Source organism: Triticum urartu, unplaced genomic scaffold, assembly GCF_003073215.2.
Source record: "Triticum urartu cultivar G1812 unplaced genomic scaffold, Tu2.1 TuUngrouped_contig_288, whole genome shotgun sequence".
NCBI classification, from domain to species: Eukaryota; Viridiplantae; Streptophyta; class Magnoliopsida; order Poales; family Poaceae; genus Triticum; species Triticum urartu.
The window spans coordinates 2,304-28,504 of NW_024113382.1; the positions used below are offsets into that span (position 1 = coordinate 2,304).

A 26,201-nucleotide genomic window follows, 5' to 3' on the forward strand; every position below is an offset into this window, starting at 1 on the left:
TGTCACTTCCCCGGGTGCTGCACGGCTCGGAAAGTAATAATACCCTCGTTCGCTGGCATAGGGTACCGCGAATCGAAGGCAAACAATCGCTTCGTGTGCAGCCGCTTCTATGGCCATCTGCGGAGTCGGCATAGATTTCCCTAGGAAGGAGACTTCCGTTGGGTCCTGATTTGAGTTTACGGGAGGGATGTGCACTACTGCCCAATATTTCGAGGTGGAAGAGGTGATCCTCGATTTGAGCAGCTCGTACTGGGGTGGCTGGGTAGAACCCATGGTACTGCAGGTAAAGTCCCACAATATTTTAACAAAACTATCCGGGGTTGCATCCGGGGTTCTTAGATAAATGCTAGGGCTCGGCATGGCAAGAAATGGTTGTGAGAGTTGCGCACAAGATGATGGGTACTCAGCAAGGTCACGAGGTGGCCTTTTATAAAGCAACTGGGCTAGGTTATTTACCGCGGTGAAGGGAAACTAGTTTGTCGGTTCTGCCCTATGGGGTCGGGGTCAAAGCCACAGATACACACATCTCGCCAAAGCGACGCATTACTGTGGGTGCCGTCAGGGTTGGTTTTGGTAGCTACACCCAGAATTAAAAATGCAACCGTACATCAATACACTTATCCACAGCTACTTTTTAAAATAGGGGCGCACATGCAGACAACACTGCGGTAATACAAGATCACACAACTACAGGTTGTGGACATACTGAGACTCGGTACTACTCGAGTGACTTAGTCTACCTCATTTATATCTAAGCGGGCGTGCCTTGTGGCTGTCGAGTTTTCTCCACGGGCTTCACCGTCGGAGTTAGCTGCAGGGGGTTGCGGAACTGCAGGGTCGGGGTAGTGATGATGACCATCGCGGGGATTGTTGGCCACAATCCCGTTGGAGTGTGTTCCCAAAAGGCGACGAAGCACTTCTGGGGTCATCAAAGCACCTTGGTTGATGGCTGGGGCTGACCTCAAGGTCTCGATCGGTTGTCCGAACAGCACGACTGGGTTGTCGGCGTCGGGCTCAGCCTCTCTTCTTGCTGGGGGTCGGCGGATCAGTTCTCCATGAGTTGCGATCAGATCTAGGGTGATTTGATCGAACAGTCCCTCTAGTGCACTTACATAGCGCACCAGATGCAATAATGCAGGATCCGTCTCGTGATCTCCGTTGGCAACTTGTGGTGGTCTACCATACCCGTCACGGCTGGGGTAGTAGTAGAAGGAGCGACAGTTAACTCTGGGCGACAAGTGCCGGAGTTGAACTATAGCTTCTCGGGCAGCTAGTTGGATGGCTTGTGGCTCAAAGGAGGTTGTCCTTCCGATGAACCTGTAGGGGCGTTCTGGTGATAGACCCCTACCATAGACGTGCACAGTGGCCCAAAATTGACGGCTCTCACCGCTCATGGACCCTTGGTACACAACATACTCCGGGGGCTCTTCTAACGCGAAGGCACGGCGGGTGAGGTTTGCTAGCACGGTCACGAAACCTCCAAGGTTGGTTGCTGTGGTCTCATTGTGAACAATGGGGCCAGGCATTATAACTCGGTTTGGGGTAGAGGCTGTGCTGTGCTGGGTTGAGGCTAGCGTGCCCTTTTATAGAAAAAGGGGCGGAGTCTTCCTTCGCACGCTTGCGAAAAGGACTATTTAGGGGCCGGTCACTGGCGCATGATTGACAGGCTAGACTGCTAGGTTGGGCACCGACTGCCAAAAGGTGTCGGGTCACTGTGAGGCTATCTTACACGAGAAGCTTAGCCGAGGCTTGGTTAAGATCTGGTGGGTTGGTTTACCTAGGTTTTTCAACCTGGCTAAGATAGGATTAGCCAATTGTCAGCCTGGCTCTGATACCAAGTTTGTCAGGACCGGTTTTTTGGGATATTAATTTCCCAAAAGCGGCCCTTGTGCTCACCAGCCCCATGATTACTGTTAGCTGATGAGACACCAACTTGTTACAAAAACTCCAAGCAAACTACAAAATATGTAGTACAAGACCATTCTGGCCTATTGGTACAACAATTGGTTTCTAGTGGTTGATGGCGGAAGCGGTTTGCGGATCATCAGCGTCTATGGGACTCCATTTCCCACAGGAATAGCTGACCAGGATAACTCCTATCTTCGCGATGCTGCTATCACCATTACGTAGGTTCCGGGGCTTTCATCGCAACGCTCCTTTCCACGCAAGAAATCTGGCCAAGACAATAGCCAGGGACAAGCCAGTGAGTACTTTGAATGTACTCGCAAACATTAAGAACACAGGTATAATATAGCCATTGATAATCATGTTTTGAAATATTCCATGATCACTCCGTCAGTTATGAAATAAGGTTCATGATGCACGCAAGCAGATCATTCAAATAAAACATGAGTAAACAATCAGGGAGTAGAAATGAAAAGCACCGATCGGGTGTCTGAAGCAACGCCTCGAAAGGATAATAATATGAAGCGTGCCTCGGTCGGGCGTCTGTGCGACACCACATAAAGGGCTTATAAGTAAATGAAATAACACGCATGCCACATTGGGGCGTCTGGGCGACACCACATAAAGGGCTTATATAAGAATAATCACGGTGAATATCCAGGAGGTAGAACCGTCCCAGGGATACTCATTAATTCAAATAACATAAATGATTACTCCATAATAATAATAATCATAATCATCATATGTCACAAGTTATGATCCATGTTCTGGTTTAGTAGTTTCTCCTCCGAAGACCGACACTAAGACCGACACTTGACCCATCCCAGACAATAGTCCTTAACCATGGACACGGCTATTCGAATAGGTATTATCTCTGCAGAGGGTGTACTCTTTACCCACTAGCAACGGATTCCTTTAGTCCATCGGGACTAATTCCGTCCACGGTCTTTTGATTGAAAACACACCTGACCGCACACACCAGCCTAACTCACCAGTGTCTGGAATCACCCTTGACACCTGTTAAGCAAAACTCTAAGTGGGGAGGCTACAACCTCGACTAGCATGGGATCACAAAATTTATACCGCGCGCAAACTGGGGGAGATACCCCCTTCAGCTACAACCGAAAACACCCATGCCCCCCGACCGGATGACTGGCTTTAATCCAGGGCCATGGAACCCTCATCGCGATCTCTCTGTACGGTGTGTGCTAGACAAGGGTTGACAACTTACTGAACCGTACCCTACCTGCGGCAGGGACAAGTGGCAGCACGAAACAAGTATGGGGGTTACTGGAACAAGACTCGATCTACGGCCGACTCAAGAGGCTTAAGTATTTCCTGCATGATTAGCTCAAGGATAATATTTCACACCCATCAGACACAACCACCACTCATCATACCTCCCCCTGCCCCGCCAGTCATAACCGCCTCGACGAGGGACAAGGTCGTGTCTACCCAAGACAAAGACTTTCCCGAATCCTTCCTGGTAGGCATGAGAGGCATATGAGGGTGATTGCTATCACAAGTATGTCCATTTCCAACAGCAAAAATTTCCATCTTTTCACTCAAAGTGTATGATCATATCGTCACAAACACATAACGGATACGCCGTGTCACGGTGGTGTTGTAACTGTATCAAACATCACACGGTAATATTATGCCTGAGTTCAGAATTGCTTGCCTTCAAGTTGTGGTGAGGCAGGGTGCATTCCAAAACTTTGAAAGTTTTCTTCTCTCTCCAACAAATCTTATTTTTGAAAATATTCAGATTAACACATAGTCCAAAAACAGTACAAAAAGTTGTTTGGAAAATTTTGAAATAAATATGAAAATAAACTAGACAATATTTGAGAAACAACAGAAAAAGAATCAAGTCATTTGGATTTATATTTAAAAAGTTATAGCCAGTCAAAGTTTCAGCCAATTCTGTTTTTTAAAATAAAACAGAAAAAGGGAAAACGTTTCGGGCAGAATACGTCTTCGAAGCAGAGGAGACGTACTCGGGGGTTTGCGCTTCCACTTACGCCAGCGTGGACTCGATCGGCGTCGCTGACAGTGGGTCCAGGGGGCCCACTGGTCAGGTTTGACCGGTCGCCCCGCCTACGTCCTCCTCTGGCCGAACAGAGGTGAGGGCTCCAGCGATCAACACCGGCGAACGGTGGCTCCCCGCGGGCTCCAGAGGGTTGGGATGGATCCGCAAGACCGGGGCGGTCCTCCCGGTGGTCGTTGGGTCGGCGGGGGTGGAGGGAATCGCCGGTGACGAGCTCCGCGGCAGAGGAAGCTTCGGGGGCAATGGGGGTTTGGGCTACGGTGGCTCTGGGTTGCGTTTGAGAGGTTGGGCAGCTCCGCACGATCGAGGGGAATAGCATGGTGGCACTGGTTGGACGGGAGGGGCTCGGGTTGCTACTGAATGGGTCGGAGGGCGGCGGTGGCTGTACTGGCCGGAGATGGGGAAGAAGACCTTCCCTGGTCGATTGACTGCTACGGGGGTGCTAGGTGGGGTGGCTTGAGGTCGCCTGAGGTTTCGGAGAGGCTCGGGGATCCTTAAATAGGCGGTCGGGGTCGGTTCCGATGATGGCCGTGGATAAGAACGCCGGCGACCGTCATTCTATTGCAGTAGGGGGATGTGGCAGCGACGAGCGCTTGCGGACAAGCTTGTGGATGAGCTCGGGCTGCTCTAGAGGGCAGCTGGCATGCGGGGGTGGCTTGGGCGGCGCCGTCCATGGCAGGGCACACTGTGGCCGCCCGCTAGCCGCCGCTGCGGACCTGACGGCGGCGCTGTGAAGCTCCAGGGGCGGCTCTGCGGCGAGGGGAGGGGTCAGGGCGTCGACTGGGAGAGGGGAAGGGCCAGAGCGAGCGCGGGGCATCGGCAGCGGGACGCGGCGGCTCGGTGCACGCACGTGCAAAACGCGCGCTCTGGGCGCGCCCAGAGCGTGCACGCCAAGCGTTCGGCGAAATGCCAGAGCATGCTAGGTGGCGAGGGTGAAGCTGGGGGTTAGCAGGTCTAGGCTAGGGTCCCTTAGGAGATTAGCGGACATGCCAGTATGTACAGAGGGGCAAGATCACAGTGCAAAACAAAATCATGCCAAAACTGGACATGCACACCAGGTGTTTGACAGAATGCCTATGGCACCTAGGCAATTCTTGGGGTGGCCCAAATCTCCAGATCAGAGTCTCTTTGGATGAATAAGAGAGTGGTGAGGTTAGTTTGCCAAAAGCTCCAACTTGTTAGAGTAAGTTTTGCCAAACTTCAGTTTTGGACAGAAAGGAAAAGGCATGGTTGCATGCACTAAAAATCCTCCAATGGGTCCACTCTTCTGGACTTAAGGGTTTTGTAAGATGGGCTATAAGCAGGAGAAAGCACATGGTCACTAGAGCAAAAATAATTAGGGTTGCTGTAGAAATCACCAGGTTGGACCAGAATGAAAAAGAGGTTGTTTCACTCAAATTTTTCAAGGAACATTATTGGGTTTTTGCATAAAGTTGAATAATATACTTCTATTAACATCCCATAATTTTGGTGGAAGCTTTAAAGAAATATTTAAATAGGCTACAGTTCAAAATTGCCCACTGGACCAGATTTGAAAACCTGGTGTAGAGCTCTAAATATCCAATGAATGAAATATGTTTTTGCATAAAAGTGATTTAAAAACATCACATGACACCTCCAAATTTTGGTTGGAATTTTAGATGAATTTATAAAAGGGTTGCAGTGCAAATGGGGCCCTAAAACCAAAGAAAACTCACTTTAAGGAATAAAACTCAGAAAGAAATAATTATGCAATTAAATCCACTTTTAATAGAAATGTTCTTCTTGAGGGGAAAGACAAGTCCAACAATATAACTGGAAAGATTTCACTTGGGGTAAAAACTCCATGATAACAAAGGAAAGAATGGCTCTGAAATCAAGGGAAAAACCAGAAAATAAAATTTTTAAATTCCCTAGCAAAATTTTAATTAGTAAAACAAGGTTAAAATTTTGGGGTGTCACAATTTCTACCTCCGCGGCTTTTAGCATTGCGAAGAGCTCATGAATAGTCTTATTCATCCCTTGCATATTATAGTTCATCACGAAGCTTTTGTAGCTTGGTGGCAGTGATTGAAGAACTCTGTCAATGACACTATCAACGGGAAGATTAACCCCCAGTTGAGTCAAGTGATTATGATACCCGGACATTTTGAGTATATGTTCACTGACAGAACTATTCTCCTCCATCTTGCAGTTATAGAACTTATTGGAGACTTCATATCTCTCAATCCGGGCATTTGCTTGAAATATTAACTTCAACTCCTGGAACATCTCATATGCTCCATGACGTTCAAAACGTCGTTGAAGACCCGGTTCTAAGCCGTAAAGCATGGCACACTGAACTATCGAGTAGTCATCAGCTTTGCTCTGCCAGACGTTCATAACATCTGGTGTTGCTCCTGCAACAGGCTTGGCACTTAGCGGTGCTTCCAGGACGTAATTCTTCTGTGCAGCAATGAGGATAATCCTCAAGTTACGGACCCAGTCCATGTAATTGCTACCATCATCTTTCAACTTTGCTTTCTCAACGAACACATTAAAATTCAATGGAACAACATCACGAGCCATCTATCTACAATCAAACATAGACAAGCAAGATACTATCAGGTACTAAGTTCATGATAAATTTAAGTTCAATTAATCATATTACTTAAGAACTCCCACTTAGAAAGATATCCCTCTAATCCTCTAAGTGATCACGTGATCCAAATCAACTAAACCATGTTCGATCATCACGTGAGATGGAGTAGTATCAATGGTGAATATCAATATGTTGATCATATCTACTATATGATTCACGCTCGACCTTTCGATCTCCGTGTTCCGAGGCCATATCTGTTATATGCTAGGCTCGTCAAGTTAAACCTGAGTATTCCGCGTGTGCAACTGTTTTGCACCCGTTGTATTTGAACGTAGAGCCTATTACACCCGATCATCACGTGGTGTCTCAGCACGAAGAACTTTCGCAACGGTGCATACTCAGGGAGAACACTTATACTTTGATAATTTAGTGAGGGATCATCTTATAATGCTACCGTCAATCAAAGCAAGATAAGATGCATAAAAGATAAACATCACATGCAATCAATATAAGTGATATGATATGGCCATCATCATCTTGTGCTTGTGATCTCCATCTTCGAAGCACCGTCATGATCACCATCGTCACCGGCGCAACACCTTGATCACCATCGTAGCATCGTTGTCGTCTCGCCAATCTTATGCTTCCACGACTATCGCTACCGCTTAGTGATAAAGTAAAGCATTACAGTGCAATTGCATTGCATACAATAAAGCGACAACCATATGGCTCCTGCCAGTTGCCGATAACTCGGTTACAAAACATGATCATCTCATACAATAAAATTTAGCATCATGTCTTGACCATATCACATCACAACATGCCCTGCAAAAACAAGTTAGACGTCCTCTACTTTGTTGTTGCAAGTTTTACGTGGCTGCTACGGGCTTAGCAAGAACCGTTCTTACCTACGCATCAAAACCACAACGATAGTTTGTCAAGTTGGTGCTGTTTTAACCTTCGCAAGGACCGGGCGTAGCCACACTCGGTTCAACTAAAGTTGGAGAAACTGACACCTGCCAGCCACCTGTGTGCAAAGCACGTCGGTAGAACTAGTCTCGCGTAAGCGTACGCGTAGTGTCGGTCCGGGCCGCTTCATCCAACAATACGCCGAACCAAAGTATGACATGCTGGTAAGCAGTATGACTTATATCGCCCACAACTCACTTGTGTTCTACTCGTGCATAACATCAATGCATAAAACCTAGGCTCGGATGCCACTGTTGGGGAACGCAGTAATTTCAAAAAAAAATTCCTACGCACACGCAAGATCATAGTGATGCATAGCAAGGAGAGGGGAGAGTGTTGTCTACGTACCCTCGTAGACCGGAAGCGCAAGCGTTAGCACAACGCGGTTGATGTAGTCGTACGTCTTCACGGCCCGACCGATCAAGAACCGAAACTACGGCACCTCCGAGTTCTAGCACACGTTCAGCTCGATGACGATCCCCGGACTCCGATCCAGCAAAGTGTCGGGGAAGAGTTCCATCAGCATGATGGCGTGGTGACGATCTTGATGTTCTACCGTCGCAGGGATTTGCCTAAGCACCGCTACAATATTATCGAGGATTATGGTGGAGGGGGGCACCACACACGGCAAAGAGAACGATCACGAAGATCAACTTGTGTGTCTAGAGGTGCCCCCCTGCCCCTGTATATAAAGGAGCAAGGGGGAGAGGCCGGCCGGCCCTTGGGGCGCGCCAAGGAGGGGGGAGTCCTCCTCCTAGTAGGAGTAGGACTCCCCTTTCCTAGTCCAACTAGGAAGAGAGAAGGGGTAATGGAAGAGAGGGAGAGGGAGAGGGAAAGAGGGGCCGCGCCCCCTTCCCTAGTCCAATTCGGACTCCCCATGGGAGGGGGCGCGCTACCTCCTGGGCTGCTGCCCTCTCTCTCCCCTCGGGCGCACTAAGGCCCAATACTTCCTCGGGGGATTCCGGTAACCCTTCCGGCACTCCGGTTTTCTCCGAAATCACCCGAAACACTTCCGTGTCCGAATATAGCCATCCAATATATCGATCTTTATGTCTCGACCATTTCGAGACTCCTCGTCATGTCCGTGATCATATCCGGGACTCCGAACAACCTTCGGTACATCAAAATATATAAACTCATAATGAAACTGTCATCGTAACGTTAAGCGTGCGGAACCTACGGGTTCGAGAACAATGTAGACATGACCGAGACACGTCTCCGGTCAATAACCAATAGCGGAACCTGGATGCTCATATTGGCTCCTACATATTCTACGAAGATCTTTTATTGGTCAGACCGCATAACAACATACGTTGTTCCCTTTGTCATCGGTATGTTACTTGCCCGAGATTTGATCGTCGGTATCTCAATACCTAGTTCAATCTCGTTACCGGCAAGTCTCTTTACTCGTTCCGTAATACATCATCCCGTAGCTAACTTATTAGTTGCAATGCTTGCAAGGCTTATGTGATGTGCATTACCGAGAGGGCCCAGAGATACCTCTCCGACAATCGGAGTGACAAATCCTAATCTTGAAATACGCCAATCCAACAAGTACCTTCGGAGACACCTGTAGAGCACCTTTATAATCACCCAGTTACGTTGTGACGTTTGGTAGCACACAAAGTGTTCCTCCGGTAAACGGGAGTTGCATAATCTCATAGTCATAGGAACATGTATAAGTCATGAAGAAAGCAATAGCAACAAACTAAACGATCAAGTGCTAAGCTAACGAAATGGGTCAAGTCAATCACATCATTCTCCTAATGATGTGATCCCGTTAATCAAATGACAACTCATGTCTATGGTTAGGAAACTTAACCATCTTCGATCAACGAGCTAGTCAAGTAGAGGCATACTAGTGACACTATGTTTGTCTATGTATTCACACATGTATGATGTTTCTGGTTAATACAATTCTAGCATGAATAATAAACATTTATCATGATATAAGGAAATAAGTAATAACTATATTATTGCCTCTAGGGCATATTTCCTTCACATCGTAGATAAAAAATAAAACTCATAAGTAAAAAGATTTAAGATAGAGGTTAGCAAACATAAGGAGTGATGAGCCCTACTGTTTATCCACTGGAATTTTGGCAACTTTTAAACAATATGTATCTTGTTTCATAGTAATATTTTTAGGTCCATGGAAGGCTAATGAGAATTGGATGGAAAAATATGTTGACCTTCCTTCAACTATTTTTATATCATCTTCCTTCAACTGTTCAGACCTATACTTGTCAACACTCTCGGGTGTGCACATATGTGGAAGTAACTCACAACATTAAACATGAGAATCATTGGAAGAGAACTAATCCATACAAAAGTTTTTTTTACCCCATAATCTAGACAAAAGTAACCTGCAACATCAATATATTTCGATTATTCCAAAATATGTTCAGAACACATCAGTAATTAAAAATAGAAGATAGCACCACCCGAACTTTCAAATGCTTAATACAGAAACGACAAATTGTGTGGCTGGTTTGGATCCAGGGCTTAAAAGCTTGTCTGGATTTGAAGTCATTCAGTAAGCATGATTGGTACTAAAGGTTTAGAGATACCAAATTAATCAGTTGAAAATGCATGTTCCTGCTCTAGAAACATTGATAAAAAATGATTTGCAGAATAAAAAATAGGTCTAGAAACTACAAACGTTCTGGGAATAGAGGCTAATAATGGCCATGTTAAGCATGGAACAGATAAAACTACAAAAGCACGCGGTACTTAATCATGGTAGGGTGAGATGATTTATCTTACGGGCCATCGAGATGGATCCCAAATCAACGGTTCCTTACTTGTAAAATGTGGGCAGGAAATCAGGTATACAATTCTATTTACTTTTAACAGAATAACCTCACCTTAGTTCTGGGACTTAATATCTTGCCGTGGGGAGCAGTTAGACCAGTCGTGAATCACTCTGGCGGATTTTGTACCTATAGTATATATGCAAGGTCAAGTTATCTATGTGGGTGAAACTAATTCAAGTACTTTGTGAGTCAAGCACAACCTGAGAATAAAGAACACCTATTCTTACTCTACCACTGCAAGACACGCTGAACGGCTCGTCGGGCTCCATGCCGAAGCAAAGGAAGGAGGGGCTAGACGAGGATTAGCAGCAAGATCCTAGGAGGAGATGTGACGGGCGCGGGGTGGGGGTGGAGGGCATCCGCTGCCGGCCGAAGCCGATGCTGGCCGTTGGAAGTGGATGTCCGGAAGAAACCGATGCGTGGCACCGAGGAGCGCTGGCGCTGTCCAGGCGCTTCTCCATGGTCAGGCAAAGCCGACGCCGGGGACCTGGGAGGCGTTGTGGGTGTCAGCGACGCGTAGCAGGCGGGCAGCGGCGCCATCCATGCGTATTGTGGTGGACGACATCAAACTCTATCTTTGGTGGATGAGGTTGTGCGCACCGGAGCTCGAAGGGATCTGCATATACAAACAACCATGTTAGATGTCGATTAAGATAGGAGGATTAGTTAAAAATATGATGGAGAGGTGATGGTAATATGAATCGATACGAAGCGTCTGTGCTTCTCGACTGCTCGTCTGTTATATAGAAGGCTCAATAGTAAACGACTCGTCGCTTCGGTGACCAGAGCATAGCCACATGCAAAAGAAACGAACCAGCCAAAAAATTCACCAGCGAAGCGATGCGTTGCGGAAGCTAATAGTTTGCGTCCGGTGTCGAATCCTCTATAGTCTATAGAAAAAAACGTGGAATGGCTGAGAGAATAGGAAAAAAAACACTTGATGATGTGGCAGATTAGCTAAGGTGGATGGTTGCATGTTGATTGCTGATGTGGATAGGCTGCATGTAAGAGAAATAGATTAGTGGGGATGAACTATTTAGGTATTACAAATTACAGATTTGATAGTCAAGAGCTATGCTAAGTTAGGCGGTTACTTTGAAGCAGGGGCGGATCCAGAACAAAAATGTCCCGGTGTCCACGTGCACGTGCACATCATATGTATAAAGATGGACACCAAGCAATAATATAAAATAACACACCTAAGAACACTAATTATATGGCAACGAGATTTCTTACCAAAATAAATTGTTCACTTCCATTTGAAATACTAGTTGATTATTCAAATTTGAACAAGCCTAAGAACGCTAAACAATGAACGAGTTACAATATTATTTAAGAAACCTTTCTATAAATTCTCCTGTGATTAATTATTACTGTTTTAGCAAAAATGTACGAGTTACATTATTTCTGTTTGCATATGCAAGAGTATAAACAATAAACAAAATGCATCGATCGAATGATACGATTAGGGACTTAAACTTATTCGACATTGTGTCTCGCCGTTGTTGCAGAAATAATCCTCCCTTGGTTAAATATGAATCACAACGAATTGTTTCCAATTATAATAGCTTTAAATTTTAAGACCCTATCCATACAATTAGAAAAACATAACTTATTTTTTTTGTAATTCCTACACACAACTGAGATTTCAGATTTGAGAGAGATCGGCAATTACCAAGTGCTGAGTTGAGAGTTGAGACGTACCTCAAACTTTCAACAATCCATGACTGGGCGAGGGTTCAAGTGGCCGGCTAGATGTTTGAAGGTGACTGGGCGGACCAGCGGCTGGCCGCGCGACGGAGAAGGTCCGAGGACGGGCGATGCTATGAGGGTTGAGGCGCAAAAGCCGGGCGGATGAGCAACCGAACAGGTGCACATACAAATAAGGTACAGCCGTATTGGGAGATCGATTAATCAGATCGATAGCTTTTTTTTTCAACACACGCACATCCAAGGACCAAGGATTAATCGATCGTTTTAGGAGTGAGCATTATGTAGATGGGCTAGACTGCCTCGCTTGTGTTTGTCAGTCGCTGGGCTGACCGATGTCCAGATCCAAAAGTTACTGATGTCCAGCCCAAAAATCTGGAATTTGTATAAGGTAAATACGTATTTTACGCGATACCAGTGACACCGGTGTCCATAACGTGCCTCCGCCCCTGCTTTGAAGAGCTAAGTCACTTGATATCACCAATACCTTGCTAATGGGGGTAGGCTTGGTCGTATTTGAGAGTTTATGAAACCATGACGAGTTTAAGGTACAAACTAATAGTTGTTGTTATCATCTGAAATTTTCTCAACTGATTCAAGGGATCATTTAAATATTTCAAATTTAGAATTTACTTTTGGGAAGAACTATATTTTCTTTGGAGAAAAAGAAAGAAGAGAACTGATGTTGCTTTTGTAGCTGGGCCGTATCCGCATGGGCTTGTGAAACCAAAGACTGAACTAAAACGGAGCTAATCCTCCTGCGAGTCCCCCCACCGTCTCCTCCCCGCTGATCTCCCGTGTAGCAGCCAGCGACGCATCTCCGGCGAGCTGCAGCTCCGGAGGTGGTATCCATCTCTCCTCCTCCCCCCCCCCCCCCCCCCCCCCCCCCCCCCCCCCCCCCCCCCCCCCCCCCCCCCCCCCCCCCTTCGGCGTGAGCGGCAGGGTATCCGGGCTCTCTACCTGCGGCCACCGTCGGCAGTTCCCCTCCGGCATCGCCCCTCACCCACGATCCGACCTCATCGCCCGGTGGCGTCGCGGTGAAGGTTCCGCAATCTTCTGGGGACCTAGGGAGCGAGACGCCATGGCAGCGGTGGATCTGATCGCGTCCTGCCAAGACTCCATCCGCCAGGTCGAATCACTTCGCGAGTTCCCCTTCGCTGGTTCCGTACTCTTTTTTGGCTTGCTCGTTCTTCTATCGATCCTTCGAAAGGTATCAGTGCGTAATTTTCCATGATGGAGCGCACGAGGATTCCTAGGATTTTCCGCCTCCAGCAGTTTTTCTGTTGAAGAAGAAACAAACATTTGAAGCTTCCGAACCGAAGTAATCCGTCTTAAAACGAGTGGTAAAACATGAGGCTGCTTTATTATTAACTCAATCTGCAAAAGAATTGAGGAAAACTGCCCGATGATGATTCTACAGTATAGGTATAATCTTCCCAGCTTGCACTATAGAAATTGATTCAGTTACTGGTGCTTTGCAGATTGGAGATGAGATTGCAGATGCGCTAGTGTACCTAGATGCAGGCACTCTGGAGGCGTTCCAGTTTATAGGAGCATTCCCTCTGCTTCTCGAGCTCGGCGCTCGTGCGGTGTGCAGCTTGGAAAGCACGTCTCCTCTTGATGCTGTAAGGTTCCGTTGCTCTCGCTTTCTATCTAATATCAAGCAACTACTGAAATCTACAACTTGCCCTGTTTCCCTATAAATTGATGGTCATGGTGCAGTGATTCTAGTTTCTATGAGTGGTGTTGGTGGCAACTCGAATGTTTAATGAATGCCCTGTAGCATTACTGGGCTATTTTTCTGATGATTTATGCACTGTACCTGCATTGTGGAGATTGACTATGGCCAGCAGATGTCATACGAATAACGCACTTTATGAATCGCAGTTCACTTATTTTTGTCGTATTAAGTTAGTAGGCAAGACAGAACTTACATGTATGCACACTAGGTTTCAGCGATGATGTATTTCTATATGCATCTCACCCTCACATACCCCCCTAACATGAGTTTATGGATGGTTTTGCCATGTTGCCATCCATGTCAACTATTATTGCTTCTGTTGACATCCATCTCACCCTTTCTTTGCTAACCATAAAGTCATATGCAAGTCAGCTGGTAGAGCCAGGTCTTGCGATCAATGATGCCAATACATGTTTGGTGTGTGCCTCGATCTCTCGGGCTCCTGCGATCATGGGAATGATAGCGTGTGCGTATAGGGTACTTGACACAGGCCTCTGTCGTCCAGCATTGCCATGGCTGATGTCGGTAGAGGGGGAAATAACTGAAAGAAATGTGGTGCCTTCTGTCATCACCTGAATAGCATCCGTCATGGCCTCGTGGGTGCCAAAGTTGTGACGGTCGTAGTTCATAGTGATTTTGGGACTTCTGCGATAGTTAGGGTGGTAATTAACTAATTGTTGAAGTACTGCCTATTGATCTGGCAACATACTGAGTCTGTATAATTTATATTTATCTTTTCTTTTTTCCGATTTCTTATGATGGATAGAAAATGACAATCCTAGTAACCTGCATGCTAACCTTGGTATGCCAGTGTCATGAGTACTGTGAGGTGGGCCTTGCAGCCTGGGTGAAGAGATACAGGATGCTAGAATAAGGAGGCATTGACCATAGATGAACGAGAGGGTTTTGAAGAAAGAAGGTCGTATATGTTCTTGATAATAATGGCTGCACTTCTTCATCTTTAAATAGAATAGAGAGTTCGAACCTAACAAACATACATGATGCAATCTACATCTCCTCCCAAACTAACAAATGCGACCAAATCGATCAGTGCAGCTCTCACTATCCTGGACGTCCCTCATGGCCACAATTGTTTTTAGCTGCATTGTTGGCTTGCTGTGCTGTAACTAGACTGTTGCGGTTATCTGATTGTTGGGCCTTGGGCCTTAGCTTGGCATTTGGTGCTGGTGTGCACGTCAGACTGGCTGGTATCTGCCATGTCGATAACAGTAAAGATGCAGTATTCTTATATGCAATTAACAAGGTTTTCTGTGTCTTACTATAGAAACAGGGAAATTTTATTACTTTCTGTACTCAAGAAATGGTCTGTCTTGTTGTTCTGTTCTTTACCTCATCACCTGATGTATCTGTGTTTGCAGGCTGCTGAGTGGAATTCAAGTTTTGCTCATCCAGCAAGGAAGATTGTCTTTATTACATCACGCCTTCTTAGTGATGCACATCGGTATATTATACGCTGCTTGGGCAACCATGGAACTGTTTCACATTGTACTGTATTGACAGCGATTTCCGAGGTGCTTAACCCCTGCAATAATATGTTAATTGTGATGACTGGTTTGCTTCTGAAGGGCCTGATCATACTGCTGATTATATTATTTTACTAAATTTTAATTTTACAAATCAACTTCCAACGTAACTCTTACAAGAATTTACAGCAACTATGGCCTAGATGTTTCAATCTTCATCGGACTTCCGTGGGGATTGGTTTTCCCTGAGTGCATCTTCCTCGTGTCTCGAAGACGTCCCTTGTCTCCATCTTGGTGATCAGGGAAATATCCTTCACGGCCTTAGAGTCAGTCACCTCACTGTGATAGCCTGACTTAATACGTCAGTCACCTCACTGTGATAGCCTGACTTAATACGTCAGTCACCTCACTGTGATAGCCTGACTTAATAGGGATGATATAGACTACTCATAGAAATAAGGATGGGTGTCCAACTAGGAAGTTGGTCCTAGGTGCGCATGAGTGAGGACAAAGTGTGCAGGAAAGACTAGTGTTGATCTGTGGGGCCAGACTAGATCCCACCAGGAGTAACGGCCAGTAACCAGCGGGTGTGTCCGGGGCTTTACATGTTGGTACCAGAGCCGACCCTCGCGGTTACACGGATGTTTGCGGGTCAGGTGCGCAGTCATGTTGTGCATGACATTTGTGGCCCGTCGTGGCACACGACATGGTACATGTGCCGGACTGGACTCACAGACGTGTGCCAAGAGGGAACGTTTCTGTGGGCCGACGAGGATGTCGGTTCCTTTGAGTGGGGGTGTATGTCATATCCTGGCCTAATATGGATGATAGACTACTCATAGAAATAAGGAATTCCTTCTTTTCCCGGAGCCCATACGGAAAGAACTCCAAAGTTAAGCATGCTCAGCTTGGAGCAATTTCAGGATGGGTGACCAATTTGGAAGTTGGTCCCAGGTGCGCACGAGTGAGGACAAAGTGCGCAGGAAAGACTAGTGTTGATCTGTGGGTCCGGTCTAGATCCTGCCAGGAGTAACGGCTAGTAACCGACGGGTGTGTCCGGGGCGTTACACTAACAAAGGAGTTTTTACATAGGGGATGAATGGTGTTTGAATTTACTATTATCTACTAGGACCCATGGTCAGCTCAAATGATTTTCCGAAACCATTCTGAGAAAAGATGTCAAGATTTAGATCCAGAAATCCATGATCTTAATCTTTCATGGGCTGCTAGAACCCCCCCTACGGTTTTCTTTCCCTCCGCATTCGCAGTTCCTACGCGGAACAGGGAATGATAATGCCACGATTCCTCTCTTCGTTGAACAAAACAGTATAGTTATACTGGTGCAGGAGTTCATCTTTTTCTTGAAAAAAAAACATCAAAATACATGTTGGTCACTGCTCATGCTGGTAGCATTGCATCTACTCTATCTGCACTGTTTGATCTCTGTTTGTTAGTGGCTTGCATGTTCCCTGTTCTAAAACTTATTGGATTTGTCATAAAGTCACCATGAGTCACATACTTTCCCGGACCTTGTGTTTCTCACTGTATCCACTTCAAAACTAGCCTGATTTATGTAGTAGCCTTATATGAGGGTATCAGTAAGAACTTCTTTGCGTCATTGCTTCCTCTGCAATTCACAGTTAGTTTTGCCAAAATGCATGCCCATCTTTCTTATTCACTTCATTATCTTAGAGCCTTCTTAAATCTATTTCAAGTTATCGCAAAATTATGTGAGTAACCTTTTGAACCTTTGGTGAATTTGTTGCAGATTGGTCACTCAGCATACGTTGATTCCCCACTCGGACCAGATGCTTTCCGGGAGTATGAGATATTACTCATTCAGGACCATGAGGAGCTTCTAAAGAAGTGTGGGAAGTTGAACAAGGACAAAGATAACATCCCATACACAGAAAGAGATTTCACCTCAGATGGTGATACTAAGTGGGGTTCTGGGGTGCACTATGGCCCTTCTGAATCTAGCCCGAGAAAAAAGGATTTTTCTGATGATGACTTAGGTCAGGTTGAACCAAGAGGAAAGAGGTTGTCTGTAACCGTGTGTCACTTTCCGATGATTTTCTCTCCTATTTCCTCAAGGACTTTTGTTTTACCTTCGGAAGGTACAATTGCTGAATCATATTTGTCAAATCACCGTGAGGATTCCCTTAGCCCTGGTCTACCCTCCATATCTACTGGTAAACCTTTTGATGGCGATGAGGTCCCCCCAGGACTAACCTTGACTGCTCAATTCTTGTACCACTTGGCCAATAAGGTAATGACTTTTATCATGTACAGCATGCTGCATTGTAGTTGCTCTTATCTATTTTTCAAGCATGAAACCTTTTGTTGATCTCCATTACAAAATTTGTGTAGATGGACCTAAAGCTTGATATATTTTCACTTGGTGATACATCAAGGGCCATTGGGAAGTTGATGATGGATATGTCAAGTCTATATGACGTTGGTCGTAATAAGAGTTCTGCTGGTCTACTGATTGTAGATCGTACAATTGATCTCCTAACTCCTTGCCTTCATGGCGACTCATTTCTTGATAGGATGCTGTCCTCGTTGCCACGCAAGGAAAGGACTTCATCCTGTTATGCGGCAAAAAATCCTCAAACTCCCAGCAAGCATTCCCAAGCTACTGTAAAACGTTCCCCACTAGATATAAAGGTCCCTCTTGAATCAGCCTTTAGCAAGGAAGAAACTAAGAGCAGAACCAGTGTGCTGTCTGAAAGTATGATGGCATTTGTGTCTGGCTGGAACTCTGCTGAGGTTGACTCCGAAGTTACCTGGCTACCTGATTATTCTGACGAAGCACATGATGGCAAAGTAGGCACTCTAAGTGGCTCTTTCCTATCCAACTATGCTGGAGTGCGCTACTTAGAAGCATTACTAGACAGAGGAGCAAAAGATGGGTTGGTGTTGATTAAGAAATGGCTTATGGAGGCTTTACAGCTTGAGAAGCTGTCCTCTCCATCTAAAGGTCGACAGACGGCTTCTATTTCAGAGCTTCGTTCTATGGTGCAGATGCTCTGTCAACACGAGCTGTCCTTGGTAAGAAACAGAGGGGTTATTCAGTTGGCACTGGCTGCTGAAATGGCTCTCCAGGAACCTCAAAGTACTCGCTGGGAGGCCTTTACAAGTGCTGAGAGAATATTAAGTGTAACATCAGCCGAGACAACTCAAAGTCTTGCCAGCGAGATTCGTGATTTCATCAACACCAGCACTTCAGTGGAATCTCACAAACATGGTAATACCATGGGGTCTACGCAAGGCCTTCTGACTTTCCAGGACATATTACTTCTAACGATTGTTGGGTATATCTTGGCTGGCGAAAACTTTCCTACATCGATAGCTGGTGGTCCGTTCTCTTGGGAAGATGAACGGTCACTGAAAGATGTTGTGGTGGACTCTATCCTTGAGAGGCCATCATCTGTGAAGTTCCGGTTCCTTGATGGTTTGGAGAAGGAACTTGAAGCTAAAGGTAGATCTAAAGATGGTGATAGAAATAAGGACTCTAGTGAGCCTATTTCTACCACTACCGATGATTTTGATGACCAGTGGGATAACTGGGACGATGATGATGATGCTGATCATCAAAAAGAGGAAGCTTATGGGGACATGCAACTTAAGTTGGAAGTACGGGATAGGGTAGATCAACTCTTTAAATTCTTTCATAGCTTGTCCAGTATGAGATTACGGAATCAAGCTCTTGGAGAAGGGTTGGCAGCACTGAGTCGGTTTGAGACTGATAGTTACTCAAGAAAAGGCTTGCTTTATAAGTTGATATTAGCTGTGTTGACGAGATTTGACATACCTGGCCTTGAGTACCATTCATCAGCTGTTGGCCGTTTATTTAAAAGCGGATTGGGTAGGTTTGGCCTTGGACAGGTACGTTGGTCGATTGTTTTCTTACTTGCTGTGACATTTGTTTAAATTACGAACTCACAGTTGTTTTGCCTGCAGTCCAAACCAAGTTTTGGGGATCAAAGTTGTCTCATCGTTTTTGTTGTGGGAGGTATCAATACTCTTGAGGTACGTTCTGGCCCGTATTTTTTGGCTTTATTTATTTTATCATGTCATGATGAAGTTTGTTGTTTCTGTCATAGTTTGTGATATATTCATTAGTATTGAATCGATCTGGAACTACACTAAGGATGCACACCAAGATTTTAATTCGTTTTATTGGAACTGTGTAGATCAGTACACTGCTTTATTAATATCCAATAGAACCTCTATCTCCACAACATCAGATTTTAATTCATACAGCTTGATAAGCATACGTCAGATTGCAGATCTCTAATCCAGAGACCGCAACCAACCAAAACTAAAGAATACTCGCTTCTTCCTGAGAAAAAGCATATAACCCAAATCCCTGTTTGTTAGTGTTAGAAAGCAGTGTTGTCTTTGATAAGCTTGGTGTTTTTCATGCAAGGTCCGGGAAGTCATGAAGGCAATCTCAGAGAGCGGCAGACCTGATGTGGAGCTCATTCTTGGTGGTACAACCCTTCTCACCCCAGATGACATGTTTGAGTTAATGTTGGGCTCCAGCTTTACTTAGACATTAATTAGACATAGATTTAATTCTTGCTTGTCGGTACAGTAGCAATCATGTAAATTTAACCTGTACGTGTTTTTGCTTCTGAGATGGAATTTTTGAATATTTACTGGCTTAGAGAATTGTTAAGTCACAATGTTGTAAACTCGTATAATTTCCACCCTCATTGCTCAGGAGCTTGTATCAGAATATAAGATCCACCCCCCGGCTTCGACCCAGTATTTAGGCTGTACCTTTGGACTATTTTCATATATTGTCAGCAATGCAAGTACACAAGAAACTAAACAGACAATGGCCAAACGTGGCAAATAACTTACAATGGAAAAAAAATGCTATCTTCCACCTTTTTTCGCCAATGTACCTTTCTATGTGTCTTTTTTTGCCTCCATTAATAGGTAGCAGATGTACTCAATTGCCTACCTCTATAATCTCTACCAAGGCATCGTGACAAAACTTTCACCATCTTTTCTTTCTCTTCTCCACCTGAAACTTCCAAATGCACCACGCCACGGCTTCATTTCCATCAGTCCTCCAAATCTTGGTTCTCTTGTTGTTGGACACTCTGGCCTCTGAGAATCTTGGTGTCACATCATTTCCTTTTATCAAATATGCATGTGTAGACTATATTGGATCCTTCAATTATTGCCACACGCGCACACTTGGTGAAGGAGCCATAGATGGATCAAGCTTCTCCAGATCTGATGTTTGACGTGAGGGTCTGTTGCTTGGGCACCCTACAGTCCCTGTCCTTACAGGCAGGCTACCGTTGTAGCTTTGCTTGGCCTGTACTCTGGCTGGCTGCATCTGCTTAATCTTATTAATCATGTGCTATGCTAATGACTGAGATAATCAATGTTTTGTGTCCATGGAACCGCGGACATGTCAGAGACTCTCAGCTCCGAATAATGCATGCTCTTGGATCCATGGATGGATGTTTGCCTGATCTTGCTGTCCAGTTTGTTGCTGTCTGGATCTGGGGCTATGCATCTTGTAGTTTCCTGATTCAGTAGATTTGGCTGGACCTTTCTGTCGGCCAACTTCTGGAAATGACAAGGGAAGTGTTACGAACAGCATGTGTTTTTGATTTGCTGATACCACAAAGAACTTGAAATTATCTCATCATCTAGTTAGCTTGCCAGGCTTGAAAATTTGCAATGACAGATGATGTATGTTGATACCTGAAGAGTTCAGACTAGAAGGTGAAGGATGATGGTCTTCTGGGATGGAGAAGATCTCGTCCAGTCCTCTTCTCGCCTCTTGGCGCCTGTGCATGCCGAATGATCCTTGTCCGTACCCCGCCGGAAGTGGACACGAAGGCGATGCCGCCGCTACCGACACGGAGGCGGCGCATGGTTGGTTGATTGCGTCCTTCCTTCTCCCATGATCTGTTGTCATCTAGCAGTTGTCAGCATTTCTGCATTCAGATCACCCGGTTGGTTTGAGTAGCCGTCTCCATGAAACTGCACCTCCCCCAGCTCGTGTTGACTGGATTTCAGGTATATCACCCATGTTCCAAATTATGAGGCGTTTTGAATATTTTAATATGGACTACAAACACATCTATACACAGGTATTTCGATTTAGAAAGAAGTTAGAACATCTTATAATTTGGAACGGAGGGAGTACCCATTTTTTTTGCAAAGGAGGTTACAGAGGGAGTACTTAATTAGCTTCTTTTCGTTTGAAAACTTGTTGTTCTGCTTTTCCTCACACATGATCTCAAAGGTAGCTAGCCCTACAGTTTCTTCACAACAAAGGCATGCATGGACCAGCAACGCCGAGGACAGCCCTCTCGCACCTTTCCCCAACGTGCAATGCACACATGCTGTCAGTTCCAGCTGATCTTTCTCCCCTTCTTCCTCGTCTCTCACTTCATTATCAGAATCTGCAAGTGAGAGTACCATATATAGGGCGACGTGTAAACAGATATATGCTCGCTTTGATTTTCTGGGACAAATTAAAGGTGGACCAAAGCAATGCGTGATCATTGTCACACGTGATTCTTCGACCGGTGAAATTATTTAGTTGTCCTGTGGGTATCATCAGTTAACTGGATGGATGGATGCATCGTCATCATCATCACCATAGGATGTCCGCTTTATGAAGGGGATGGATCATCACCACTCCTAGTCCTAGTAGATGGTAGGACCCTCTAATTAGTCTAATGTATCCAGGAGTATGTGAAGATCCGAAATGGAGTAATTGATTATCAGGGAGGGTCGCTGCAAACTGGCATGCATATATGGACAGGACATGGCACAAAATCTGTAGAAATCATCTCCACCGTTGTAGTGTAGCAGCACATGCATGCATGCCACATCACAACCTCGCAACAATTAAGCTAAATAAACACCTCACACAAAAAACAATTGAGCCAAACAATCTCTGATCATCCTCTCTCGGGTTCTGAACTCTATACATATTAAAAATGCTCTGCATCTAATTAAAAACCAGGGAGAACAAAAAACAAGAGCAGATCAGTACTACTACTACATGTGAACTTTGTATAAATCAGACATGGATTTTTTTTTTCGAATCATGGAGGAGAACTGCGTGTGAACCTTATAGATAGGAGAAGCAAAGAGCGGAAGCCCGTACAAAGATTGATATATCACTGATCTTGAGATACATACATTATATACACATGCATACAGTTCTCATGAACTGATAATTACAAGAATTACAAACATGGCGCGCACAAACACACAAAACACAACAGGACACGATCAAAATTCAAAAACAAGCTCCGATTTGATTTTTCTTTGTGAGAGATTAACTAAAGTTTCTTCTCTCAAGAAGAAACTAACTAGGCATGTTGAATAATCTTTTAAATTCAGTTTGCTACTTATATGGGTAGGTGATTAATCAAGATTAAAGATTAAAAAGCTAGGTAATTAGTGCCTTGGAGGGCACTGGTAGCACTTGGTGAAGAGTCCGAAGGTGTTGACCTGGCGCACAAAGTTGACGGTGCTGGCCCAGCCGCCGAACCCGAAGCCGACGACGAGCACCCACGCCACCACGAAGCAGTTGGCGGCGTACATCCCGGCCCACCCCCCGAGTCCCCGCGGCGGCCGCTCCACGGCGCCCTCCCTGGCCGCCGGCGCCGCGAAGACGGCCATGTGCGCCGCGGCGGGGATGATGTACACGGTGAAGCTGACGAGGAGGGACCCCACGGTGGAGTTGATGGGGCCGAAGAAGGGGAAGACGACGGCCAGGAACCAGATGGGCGCCACGACGGGGAGCCGCGCCGCCGCCCTGCGGAAGACGCCGGTGCGGTCGCCGTGCACGCCGATGGCCTTCTCCCAGACGAAGTAGAGCGGCGTGCAGGCGAAGCCGAAGGTGATGAACTGGTGGATGAGCATGAGGACGACGGCGGCGTCGCGGAAGGGCGTGCGCGGGAGGAGGGAGAAGGCGTTGGAGTGGTCGAGAAGGGCGTCGCCGAAGGCCCAGTACATGGCGGACGCGGACGGCAGCGTCAGCGTCAGCACGTAGAGCGTGGCCATGAGGTAGATGAGCTTGAACTTCTGCGGCTTCCACATGGCGTGCATGATCTCACTGTGCAGTCATGCATGCAATGCAAGATCCATGAGCAGGAGCTCGAAAAACATGCAAAATTACTACACGTAATAAGTAAGAGAATAAGATGATGATTACACAGTGACAGCGTGGCCTCCGAAGGTGTAGAGGATGTTGGTGGCGCCGGTGAAGTAGAGCACCATCTTGGTCGGCGCGGAGTGGGTGACCCCCTCCAGCCTGCCGTGGACGAGGGCGGCGGCGGTGAGGTACCAGGCGGTGTAGGTGGTCATGAGGAGGCCGAGGAAGGACCACATCCGGTAGTTGTGGAAGGAGGGGATGAAGACGGTGGTGGCGCAGCAGGCGCCGAAGATGTAGGTCCACGTCCGCTTGTCCATGGAGTCGTTGATGTAGTAGATGTTGCTGGCGCAGGCGATGAGCTGGATGACGGAGCCGAAGAGGAGGAAGGTGCAGTTGAAGAAGAGGCCGGCGTTGCGCCAGTGCGCGCCGAGGAGGCCGTCCAGGACCTCGAACCACTGGATGACGTGGCCCCGGAAGTCCGCCTTGTCCCGCTCCTTGCGCGTCCGGTACTCCACGTACAGCACGCTGATGAGGTACGCCGTCCAGCTCCCCATGAGCCCGTAGAAGAGCTGCAGCGCGATGCCGCTCGCCATCCCGAGCTGGGAGAAGGAGTAGGGCAGCGTCAGCAGCACCTGCGCCACCTGGTTGGAGGAGCAGCTGAACCACGCGTCGTAGGCCGAGCCGCCGTGCCAGAAGAGGCTCGACACCAGCTTGCTCCTCCCCGACGGCGCCGCGCCGCCGCCCTCTCCGCCGTCTACCCCGGCCCCTGCCTGATGCTCGCCGTCGCCCCCTTCTCTCTCCATCTCCACGTAGTTCCCCGCCACGATCGTCTCCACCTTCTCCGATGCCATCCTCACTCTCCCCTCTCTGCTCCTCCTCCTCCTCTCTCTCTCCTGCTATGGCAGAGGCTGCAGTACTATATAGGAAGGATCGAGCGAGCAAGCAAGCAGCTGGCGAGATCGAATGAATCATAAAGAAAACGCTGGTGTAGCTAGTGATGGGCGCATGCATGCATGCATGCATGGACGGGGGCGGCAGCGCACGAGCAGACCTGGCCCATGCACCAGCTGGCGAACTAGCTTGTGATCTTTCTCTTCTCTCCTCTCCCTTTTTCCTTTACCCTTCCTTTGGTACACTACACACACAGCGGCTGTTCAGCGAATAGTAAGAGGGAGATGGGCGAATGTATTGTATGATACAAAATGCACCAGTAGCAAAGATCTCTAAACATGGGTCCGACTGTGATCTTTGCGCTGGTAACCAGAAGATGCGATTGGAGCTTAGCGGCCCATGCAACGTTGGCGCATGGCAGGTCCTTGTACAAACCCATCATTTCTTGGAGGTTTAGAGATAGCTGGCTGCTGATTGTGCAATCAAAAGGTTTAATTTCGTCGCACAAATATGATGTCCACTTTAGTTAATTTGATGAGTTCGTAATGTGTAGTTAGGAGTACTTTCTAGGCTTTAAGGTGAATGTTGTAATAGCTTGGCAATTAACCTGGAAATGTATTTTATTTTGTTCACACGGAAAACTAATAATTAAGTTGGGCAAAATTAAGAGATCAGATTTCCTTGTGTCGGTGTCTAATGTTTATATGACAAAAATTCCACTGCACCTTCATATGTAAGCCCTAAGATCGACAAGAATATCAGTAGAGAGAGCAGCAGCGCAGCTAATTAGTTGGCACACGTGTGGGATAATAATGTGGAGCACCATCTCCCAGCCCTGCAGCAATCATCATTAACACGAATGAAATACTGGAAAGAAAAAGAAAAAGAACAGGGCATTCATAGTACTACAAACTGGATGAAAATGTTATAGTGATAGGGGATCTATGGTACTATAATATTAACTGTTCACATTAGTTAACTTCTAGTCCAAATTCAGGACGCCATATGTTGCCATCCATTTTTCTCTACGAATTTTGGGACCGCATCTGTTTGAGAAATTTTAGCAGCAAAAATGATCACTTCAGAAATAATTTTGTAGACATGGGGCTTACATTATGCTTTTAGCGAACCACCGGACTTTGTTGATGCATTGAACAAATAAGTATGTCAGATCGAACAAACAAGGACAAGCGAGGGGCAAAAGTCCATGACAGAACTTGAAATTTAGATCGAGCTAGGTTCTTTGAAGTTGTCATCTCTGGCTTCAACTTATGCATCTCAAAGTTTCACCTTGACCCAGATAAAGAAATTGCAGGTAAAATCCGCACTAGTTGAACTATCCTCAGTGATTTTGAAGATATGCATGAATCGGCTACCCAATAGGTGAGGACATAAGGTTGATGAACACATTATGACAGGGAACACACCCTTTGTAGCACAAGTTGCTGAACCACATCTTTGTCATCCTACTACTTGTTGACGCTCAAAAATGGCATAATTGCAAAGAGTGACTTGAGTCTATAATGGGATGACATTAAAATTATGAGTTCATGTCACCATTTGATGGCCCTCTTCAAGATGATCGAAATAAATATGAAGATGGACCAAAACGGAGCTCAAGTGCAAAAGATATGACAATTTCGGAGATACCCGTGTTGACATCAGATTATAAAATAGCATGAAACATAATTAAGATGACCTCGGATGATAAAGTCTTCAACAGCAAAGTTCTTCGTCTCGTTGAAACGGACGATTTTGATATAAAAATCGTCCCCATCCAAGGTCATATGCAAAAGTTACAGACTAAACCGTGCACTGCAGTAATGTTTGGCCGGATCATTCGGGCCGGGGGACCCCGGCCCATCCGGGAAATTGAAACACCAAAACCAAAGAAGTTTTGTGGTGAAGCCGGATGATCTGGGT

General features: G+C 46.1%; 2 protein-coding genes and 1 long non-coding RNA gene across 3 annotated transcripts; 1 reads left to right on the forward strand and 2 right to left on the reverse strand.

Moving 5' to 3' along the window:
• Positions 1-9,662: 9,662 nt before the first annotated feature.
• LOC125527095 lies at positions 9,663-11,135 on the reverse strand. Its single transcript, XR_007291967.1, has 2 exons — positions 10,352-11,135; positions 9,663-9,850 (listed from the first exon to the last, which is right to left on the reverse strand). It is a non-coding gene; the product is annotated as an uncharacterized LOC125527095 (long non-coding RNA).
• Positions 11,136-12,750: 1,615 nt separating this feature from the next.
• LOC125527093 (sec1 family domain-containing protein MIP3) lies at positions 12,751-19,984 on the forward strand. The gene is made up of 7 exons (XM_048691670.1): positions 12,751-13,139; positions 13,492-13,635; positions 15,131-15,283; positions 17,004-17,504; positions 17,606-19,126; positions 19,202-19,270; positions 19,671-19,984. Exons 1-7 carry the CDS (start codon positions 13,092-13,094, stop codon positions 19,794-19,796), a joined length of 2,562 nt encoding a protein of 853 aa, XP_048547627.1. The 5' UTR covers positions 12,751-13,091; the 3' UTR covers positions 19,797-19,984.
• A 2,404-nt stretch (positions 19,985-22,388) lies between these two features.
• On the reverse strand, positions 22,389-24,307 carry LOC125527094 (putative auxin transporter-like protein 4). Its single transcript, XM_048691671.1, has 2 exons — positions 23,448-24,307; positions 22,389-23,348 (listed from the first exon to the last, which is right to left on the reverse strand). The coding sequence occupies exons 1-2, from the start codon at positions 24,236-24,238 to the stop codon at positions 22,688-22,690; spliced, it is 1,452 nt and encodes a 483-aa protein (XP_048547628.1). The 5' UTR covers positions 24,239-24,307; the 3' UTR covers positions 22,389-22,687.
• Positions 24,308-26,201: the final 1,894 nt, after the last annotated feature.